General features: G+C 29.7%; 1 protein-coding gene across 1 annotated transcript; it reads right to left on the reverse strand.

Moving 5' to 3' along the window:
* Positions 1 to 7,549: 7,549 nt before the first annotated feature.
* On the reverse strand, positions 7,550 to 8,579 carry LOC111030199 (52 kDa repressor of the inhibitor of the protein kinase-like). The gene has a single exon (XM_022309599.1). It carries the CDS (start codon positions 8,342 to 8,344, stop codon positions 8,021 to 8,023), a length of 324 nt encoding a protein of 107 aa, XP_022165291.1. The 5' UTR covers positions 8,345 to 8,579; the 3' UTR covers positions 7,550 to 8,020.
* Between the last annotated feature and the right edge of the window lie 1,785 nt (positions 8,580 to 10,364).

Raw genomic sequence — 10,364 nt, forward strand, 5'->3', positions numbered from 1 at the left:
GGCAACCACTCTTCTACGTCGTTTTCAATAAGTTTATTATTCATTTTTAATAAATGTAAGTGAGTGTGCAATAAAAATAATTAAAAAATACGAATAATAAATAACACGTGGTAAAAATATTTACACGAATATCGTACGATTACTAATACGTGATGGTCACTGAAAAGCTAGACGTAGATAACTGACGGGACAAGCGAGTCCCGTCGATTCAAACACGATTATTTACGAATTAATGATTTATTCCCCACAAATATAAACACGTAATATACACTCGTTATAATCTGAATCGTATTTTTGACTGTATTTACGAAGAAAACGATAAGTGTATTTATAAAATGAAAACAAAACAGCGATAAGATTGAAAAGTGTATAATGCATTACACCTCATGTGTATACGACAATAAATGTTGTATAAATAGATATTATTAAATTTTTTTTTTTTATAACTTATGTCCATGGGACTCAGATGTCCCGTCAGTACGATTGGCTCAATCGGCTTTACTGTTTATTTAATATTAGACGTTTTAGAGCCGGGACTCAAACGTCCCGTCCGTCCTGAAAGGGTTAAGTGAACAAATCCTTTATCTTCCAAACATTGATAACTCTAATAAAACAAATTGACACAATATTACAACTCGACATCACAATATCCCTCGGTGGTACTTGTCAGTCATCGCGACTACCGTAAAAATGATAAAAAAACTGTTTTAAAAACTACCAATAATTAATAATTCACTTAAGGAGGGATATACTCAGACATGCAATTTAAAATATCAATTCTTTGATGAAGTGTGTCAGTGATTTTAGAGTCATAACCATTGATTGTTGACACAATCTTGGTCCAAGTATTTACAGATGCTTTAGGAACACCAAAAAAAGCATATTCACTGTCAAAGCTCTTGCAATTAATAATTGAACATTTTTTTGACATTTTAGAAATTACTGTTATTGATAAAATTCCATAAAATGGACATAAAATGTATTGTGTTACCAACATGTGTTGTCATGATAGAACAAGATTTAAGTTTAGATTATTTTTAGATTCATAATAAATATATGTAGAAACCATTCCCTCTTCTAAGTCCCTTTCTTCCCTCACTACTCCCTGGACACAATCAACTTATACGCAGAATTTCACGCTATACAAATCTTAATAATTTTAATGTTAAACTCAGCTCTATGACTTTAATTTGTTATTTTATTTTATTTTAATATTGAGAATGTTTCAAAATTAAAATATGGGTGTCAAACTCAAATTCGGCTATATAGTTACATAATTTATTTTATAAAATATTTATGTACAAAAAATTACAAATTCAGTGACAAATTATAATTCATAATATAAGCCTATGTAAAATATAAATGCATTGGAACAATATATATTTAATGAGTGGGTAGGTGTTAAATGCCTTTCATACTTTATAGACAGTAGTCTCGTTAGTAGTTCATGGTATTCGCCACCAGGGTTCAGCGCAGTCCGTTAATTTCCCCCACCATAAAATGTCCGTAACAAAAACTGGTCACATTTCTGTCAACCGATTACCTTGTCGTTTCCAGTCCATAGTATCTTAGTTCTTGCATGAAACTTACCTTCTCATAAATCATTACATTATTATTTTTTTTTTCTTTAATTATTACCATTTATCAGCTACGATACGGGCCACGAAATTGTGCGGATTATTGCAGTGCGCCATGTGGCCATTTATCGTTTTTGGTGGGTAGAGTGGGTAGACTGTTGATGGAACAAATGTCAATGCCCACGGTTTTGTAGAAAAATCGACTTACGACGCGCTGTAGTCATACGCACGTTTTCGTGGCTCGTACTACTAGGTTCCTAGTTTTTACGTAGAAGGTTATATTATGACTAGTTATAAATTAGTCATTTACATATACTAAAAAATCATTAATACTTAACCTTTGTTATGAACTTAATGTAATTAACTGTAATTAACTTACTAAGCGAAGAATCATGTACATGTTATAACAACTATCAAAAAAAACTTTTTTTTTAAATTTAAAAATTGTTTACTTTTTTTACATTCAGTAATGCCATAAATATTTCAATATTGTTGTAGGTACCCTTAAATTAATTGTTACTAGTGATGGGAGCTTGGTAAATTTACCCGGTAAGGTAAATTTACGTACATTTTACCGATATTTTTTTTACCCGGTAAATATTTTTTACCGTTCTAAAAATAGAGTGACCACTTATTTCAAATGTTTTCATGTGAACATTAACACTAGTAACATTTCTATGAGGTTAATGTTATCGGTAGACCGTAGTCGATACGTCAATATAATTAATATTACGAGAATTTGGTAAAACCAGTTCAAATTATCACCATTCGTCCATTCCCCGAACGTAGTATACAAAACACAAGTACACTGTACACTATAAATAACTTACCAACCACAGCGACCGTTCACTCTGCGTATACGTATACCTAATTATATTTATATAATGATTTATAGTATGTGATTATTGATTAATGATAACGATAAGTGATAACTGATTGCTTGCTTCATTATTTGTGTTGTTAGTTCTCATTGTTCAAAATATTTTATATTATAATTTCTAATGTACTAAAATAATGAAGCCTAAAGAAATCAAAAAAAGGTGCTACACAAAAGTAGAAATTGAAGGAAAAGAAAGATACTTGAGGTTAAGTGTGGACTGCCAGTGGTAGTATTGGTTAGCTGAATTATAAACATGTTATTAAGTTCATAATACACTAATAAAAAAAAATACTATTAAAAAAATTTACGTAAATTTACCAAAAAAAATTTTACGGTAAAATTCCCATCTCTAATTGTTACCAGACATTTTCTAGGTCTTTTGTTTCAAGCCTTCTTGGGTTCACAGACTACTATATTTTATCACATGACTTGTAAAATATTTACCTATATCAAAATATCATAATCATGATAAAAAAAAATCAATAACATTTATACTGCTCAAATTAACAAATTTTATAAGTTAATTGTATTTCACATATACAGACACACACGGTATAATTATTTTATAAATTATCGCATTATGGTTAGATGGTAACTACCTATTATAAAATAAATAAATACATAAATATATTTTAATCATAAAGAATAATGAAAAAAATATATAGGTAATATGGATTACATATTTAGACTACATGGTATTTACATTGTATTGATATAAGTATGAAATATTGTTCCTATTACATTTTTACTTAATTAAATAATGGTAGGTACTTAATATATTATGTTTGGTTCAAGTAATAATTTAATAATTAATATTAACACTACCTAGCTCTTATTATGTCACAATAGGTATAATAGAAAATTACCTTTTAATAAATAAAATGCCTAGCTATTATAATATTAAGTATTTAGATGGTACATTGGTACCTATTACTAAATTATTCTTTATAAATTATTTCTATGTGTCTATGTGTATAACTGTAAAAGTGAAGTTAAGCAAACCCGTAGGCGTAATCTGGGGTAAATTTTCTTGGGAGGGGGCAAACTGTGGTAAAACTAATAAACTAATAAGGTAAATAAATGACACTATTTCAGTATTTCCCACTCAGTTAAATATCTGAGCTAGCAGTTTTGACCCCCCCCCCCTTAGATTATGCCTATGAGTATATATATCAATGATAATCAACTAAAAGACTCCCAAATATAATAGTCAGTCTGCACAAATTGATACCATAACTGCATAAGTATAACATTAGTTTGCAGTGAACCAATGTTATACGTCAATTTTGTGCAGACTGACTATTACATTTGCGAGTCTGTTAGTTAATTATCATTTATATTGTAATGGTCTGTATAGGTACTGAAATAATAACAGTATAATATTGTTACATTTGTTACATTTTATGTACCTACTTACCTACATAAATTACACACTTTAATCCAGCAAAAAATAAACATACACTAAACTTTTCACTTCCATCCAAAATATTATTTATTATTAAAATGACACACTACTGTCAAGTTCAACATTAATTTTAATATTTTATCAAGACTAGGAAACTCAAAGCTGGTTGGTGAGCCAGTACCAGTGGCGGTTATACATGCTGTTTTCGAGGGGGGGGGGGGGAAAATAAAAACAACCCTCACCCCATAGCATTTATATATATATATGTAGTATATATGTTACGGGTGAAGTACAAAAACGGTTAGTGTACATATTACCCGGGTAATTTGAACCTCATCCATACGAACAGTGTAATGTATACATCATAGAAAAGAGATTAAATAGAAAGGCGACTCCTGTAGGACGTTTTGATATGACCATTGATGCAAACGCTCCACGTGGTTGTCTTACCAACTAAAACCTTAACTATCGATAGTAGATAGAAATCGATAAAATTGTGTATCGATACCATTATTTATCGATTATCGAATGAACCGATTTTTATTTTAAATTTACCATTCATTTTTTCAAATTTTTCATTAAAAAAAAAATCTTTTAGCGTAAAATTATATTTATTCTAATATTTTAAAATAACATAAAAACAAAATATTTTTTTTTACAATTTTAAAAATTATTATTAAATAATATTAACTATACATATTATAAAACAAATGTTTTTTTTTACAAAATTTGAAAATATTATTTACAAAATTAACTATACATAATTTACATTTTGTCTTAATAATACATTTTTCTTTTTTGCATATTTATCGTGGTATACCATAGCATTATTTTTTATTTCATCAGATGTTACAGATTTTTCACCTTTAGTCAGTATTCTATTTATGTGAGTTATATAAGAATAAATTAGAAGATTAGTAACAGTCTTCAAAAATATATTAAATAAATCATGTTCTGGACAAGTGAAATAATTAGATGGTATAAAATATGAAATTAAATAGTTATAAGACGCCTTAGAGTTACACTTGTATACAAACTTATCAAAATTGAGATTAAACATTTCTATTAAATAATTAAAAATATCCATTGCCACATCATTTGGATAACTCAAGTTACAGTTGTCATATTGACGAGTTTCTATCACAATATGTTCTTTTAATACTTCGTCAGATGTTATAGTTTTCATGCAACAATTACAATTTTTTGTGAGCTTTTTAATTTTTTTGATGACCCAACCAGTAACATAGGCTCTACTATTTGAATTCAGTGTATGATGAGGTCAAAATTCTTGAACGGGAGTCTTCAAAGTAATTGAATTGAATTCATCATCCAATAAATTAGTGTCATCAATCGGAATGTCATTGAATATAAACTCCTTCAAGTTGTCTAAAGCTCCATCACAGTCGTCATTTTCGCAGTTGGACCCAAATGAATGGTTTGAAGTAAAATTATTAATAACTAGTGCCTTGAATGAGGTGATAAAATTGGCACACGTTGGTTTAATATTACGTACACCATGGCTCCTGATCGAACCAAAAAAGTTTTCAATTGGATCCTGGTTAAAATTTCTTAATAGTACGTATTTGAACCCATCATTAAGAAGCCTTTTGCAAAGTACTTGTAATCCTTTAATTGTTTTAATCCAGTTTACAACAGAAGGAATTACTTTTTTGGTTTTTGTCTCATACTGCATACTTTGTAAAACAATTAAAGCTTTACGCCAGAAGTCCCAATGTACAGAATTTAACGTAACCGCACTTCGCAATTCTTTTCCAGCAACTGGTTTGATTGTATTACCATTGGCACTATCGAATAAGTTATCTATGAATAAACACAAGTGTCCGGTATCTTCTACAGTAGATTGAACTTTTTTCTCTAGACTCTGATTGTTTGATGTATTTAACAATACAGGCAACCTTTTCATAATGGCACCGACTCTTTGACTAAACACTTGAGCAGCACATGCAACTTTCATTTTTTTCATTTTTTGAGGATAAATATGGTTATCTGTAAGCTTTGGGGCTAGACGATCCCCTCCAGTACTTTGGTTCTTGTCCAGTTCATAAAATTCAATGACATGTTTCCATGATGCAATCATCTGCTTATCATCATATGTGAAATTAAGATCTTTTGAAACTAAATTATTTCTTAGACCTTTCAACAAATGTGGTACATCATAGAGAGGTATAATTTCTTGAGTTCCTATTTCAAAACCAAATCTTTTAACTTCTTTATCTTCTGTTGTATACTGCTCATTTGTTTCTTTAAGTAATCGGTTAATTGCTGCAACATTTGTAGGAGCTTGATCACAAATGGTAGATACTACTTTAAGTCCTGTTGATTGAACTGCTTTAATGACTTCTTTGATAATTGTTGATAAATTTGTACTGTTCATGTTACCATTAGTCAAATAAAACGCAACTGGTTGCTTGAATTTTTTTCGTGATCCTCTGACCATAAAAACCAAAGCTTTATCTGCAAAATCGGATGATCGATTTTGACCACCAAAATCTTTAAACCCAATCACTTTATCATATTGTTCTAGATACTGCAATGACGCCGAAAGTGATATTTCATCAAAAACCACTGAACAATAGCGATCAAGTTTATGTTTTATTTTCCGTACAGCAGTCTTGAGATGTTCAAAAATTCGTTTATTTATACCAGCTTCAAATGGAATCTTCTTTAACAAATCCAAAATGCATTTCCGCGAAGGCAATGCAAACATTTTTGAGAGTACTTTGTATGCTTTACCACTTTGTTTGTAAAGAGATAAAGCAAATACTTTGTCATCGGTAGTAAAACGTCGACCACGAGGCTTTTGAGCTTGCATACGTATTTGTGATTGAATAAAATTTTGTGTAAATGTATTTAATTTACCCATTGATTTTATATTTGTTTGCATATATCTTTCAGCTTTTAAAATACGTTGTTTTGCATTTAAAGAACGTTGTTGCAAAACTGAATTTCTTTGCCTGTATCTTAGAGAAGTATGATACAGCAATGACTTCCGAGGAGTTAGATCATTAACACGAGTTGTGTTTATTTCCTCTAAGGTACCTTTGGCATTACTGAACAAATTTTTAGGTTTCATTGGTATTTCACTGCAATTTGAAGTAGTTACATCATTGTGAATTATAATTGTTGAAGTTGACGGGTCTGGAGTTTCAGTAACTGACATATCGGTAATGTTACAATGTTCATAAGTTGGTGCATCATTGTCCATTACAGCTGTTGAATTAAACGGGTCTGAAGTTTCAGTAACTGACATATCGGTACTGTTACAATGTTCATAAGTTGGTGCATCATTATCCATTACAGCTGTTGAATTAAAGGGATCTGCAGTTATAGAAACTGACATATTGCAAGAATCTAAAACAAATAATTATAAAACAACATTAGTAATTAATTAATTAATTCAAAAAAATAATAATTCATAGGCATGCTTTTGTATATATTTCAAACTATTGATAATTTTAAATTACATAAATGTATAGTTATTTTCAAAACATACTAGGTACCTACAACATTTAGTTTAATTAATTAAGCATGCTTTTGTATATATTTCAAACTACTGATAATTTTAAATTACATAAATGTATAGTTATTTTCAAAACATACTAGGTACCTATAACATTTAGTTAAATTAATTAAGCATGCTTTTGTATATATTTCAAACTACTGATAATTTTGATAATAATTATAACCATTTATAGTTTATAATACTTACTTAATTAAATTTCAAGTAAAATATATATGAGACCACTTGAACATCAACGAAGAGATTTTAAAATAACAACAAAAAGATCTTAAAACAATGTTTTAAGAAATTGTTTGATGTGAAGAATCAATAAAAATTATTTCTATAGAACATAAATAAATAATATCACATTAATTATATACTACAATTATCCACAGGCGTTCTCCTTGAATATTAATTGCATATAGTTAAAAATTCTGCAAGTAAACAAATAACAGGGCAACGAGGGGTAAACACCTTTGGGGTAATCAGTGTACAAGGTGATGGTAATCATAGGGGTAATCATAGGTAATCATAGGTAATCATAGGTAATCTTTGTAGTGAATCATGGGTAATCATAGGTATAATCATTGAAATCAGTAATCTGGTGTACAAAACTTCTGTCAGGTATTTACCCCTCACAGGGCAGTATCACCTCTGGATGTGTGATTTCTATAATAATACAATTTAATTAAGTTTTTACCTGGTAGATTAAGTGTTGGAATTGAACCAACAATGAGTTTCTTAAAACCAGGGCTCTTACAACTATCATCAAAATGTTTATCACACATAACATAAGATTTAACAATTTGTTCAATAGTTTTGTTCAATAGTTTATTATTTCCAGTTCTTTCAACCCATATGTTACAAGTTTCCTTGTTCTTCGGAAAGCGATGTCGAAGAATACTTTTATTGTCGTGCGTAGTATCACATCCAATGACCATACACCGATTTGAAGGCATATTTGAAATTAGTTAAGGTGGACAGCACGAAGGAGCAAAAATCGAAACTCGAGACACGGGACACTGGACAGCACGAAGGAGCGAAAATGTGTTAAAATTTAAAAATTTAAAATGTGTTCGTGTCGTTCGCGATATCGGAACTATTTGGGAGGGAATACTGTTGTGATAGCTCACCAATAATTATTACCCAATATCAGTGACGCCTATGTCTGGGAAATTTGGGAATTTTATTAGGTTGGTACGTCGAGTGTCTTAAAAGTATATATCAGACCCGCCGTATAGAGTTACACACCCCTGGTATACATTATCCACCTTAAATATGTAGTATCCAATCAATTTATACATTATCCGGTGTGCTGTGGATAATGTATTCGTATAACTATAATCGTTAAATTATAACTTCGGTACAACATGACCAACGCATCAAACACTTAAAATGGTACAGATTATACAGTCTTTCTAGTAGCAAAAACCAAATTATACTACATAATTCAAAAAAAAATTATTTATTATTATTACTTACTATTAAACTATAAATTATATATTTGAAAGCGAAATACAATTATTTATTAGAACAATTTGAGTTTGGATGACATTTAGAATTACAAAGTACTCCCCCGGATTTGCATTTACATTTATTTGTTAAGCATTTAATTTTACATAAACACTTCTTAAAACCTTGACCACCGGAAAAAGATTGTTCATTAGCTATTTCACGCAAAGATTTTTTTGTGGCTAAAACTTCTAAAATATCTATTAATGGTTCAGAGCATACAGTGAATTGATTTCTGGAATAACGTTGATGAATTATTATTTATTACCATATTTATTACCGAGTTCGTAATATTGATTATCACTTATAGACACAACCGCAAAGAGTACATTCTGTGGATCACCCTTACTTCTGTCTACTTCTGGTAGTTTGACTCTAACTGTGTCGCCAACATTGCATGGTGGGAATTTGTTGATGGATCTGAACTTCATTTTTTTTGCTTGTTGCTCAAGCGATAATTTTGAATTGCTTCTCTCATTTTTTATGGTGTTCTGAAACATTTTTAATAAAAAAAAATAAATAACATTTTTTCCTAAATAAAACTTGTTTTGTAATAATTACTTTTTTATCACATAAACCACAAATAGATGTTTGTTCATTACCAAGAATACAGCCACACGATTCACAGCAATTAGATACAGTACTATCCTGTTAAGAAAAAAAAGTGATTAAATCTGGTATAACGACCATATATTGCCAACAATTTACCTCTTTATCGGAAACACTATGATTTTCTCTTTGTTCATATTTTGTTTGTCAAGACATGCTGAAAGGCGAGGGGTCAAAATTTCTCTTCTTGCTCGTTTTCTAACAGAAGTACTTGAAGATGGAATATTTAATTCAATTTCAGGTTCTTCAATTATTGTTTCTTCAAACTCTGATGTGTCAGAATCAAATTCATTCAAAATATTTGCTAAAATAAAAATAATTTATATTTATAAATAATATATATTCTAAAATGTATGTAATAACGATTTTATACAAATATTGATTACCAGTTTTTAAATATCCAGAATTTTGTTGTATATTTTTTCTTTTATATTCTGCGTCTTCCCTTGTGGCTTTACGTTGTTCCTTTTCAGCTAATTTTATATCTCTACCAAGCATACATCCTACACGTCCTTTTTGTCGTTGTAATAATAAAAATTCTTTATCTTCGTCAATTTTAATTGTGTTTATTGCATTTGAATGTGCGATGTCAAATAAATCATCCAATGTTTCTTCAAATTGTTTTTCTCTCAGTCGATATAAATTTCCAATTTTAGTTTTATTTTTTTCTAAACTTCTTAAGTCTTCATACAACTTTTTCAACTTTTTTGCACAATTATCACGATCTTGATTTGGAATCCGTGCCTAGTAGTATGTGTTTGGGGAGTTTGGCTCCATTTTTACAGGGAGATGAAAAAAAATCAAGGGAACAAATTCCCCTTACAGTGCATCCAATCTCCCTGTAATTTCAAAACAAAA

The sequence above is a fragment of the Myzus persicae genome, unplaced genomic scaffold, assembly GCF_001856785.1.
Source record: "Myzus persicae strain clone G006 unplaced genomic scaffold, MPER_G0061.0, whole genome shotgun sequence".
In the NCBI taxonomy this organism is placed as follows: Eukaryota; Metazoa; Arthropoda; class Insecta; order Hemiptera; family Aphididae; genus Myzus; species Myzus persicae.

What these genes read in the sequence shown, in the direction of transcription:
- LOC111030199 (XM_022309599.1), bottom strand. Translation starts at nt 8,344, where the DNA reads ATGCCTTCAAATCGGTGTATGGTCATTGGATGTGATACTACGCACGAC.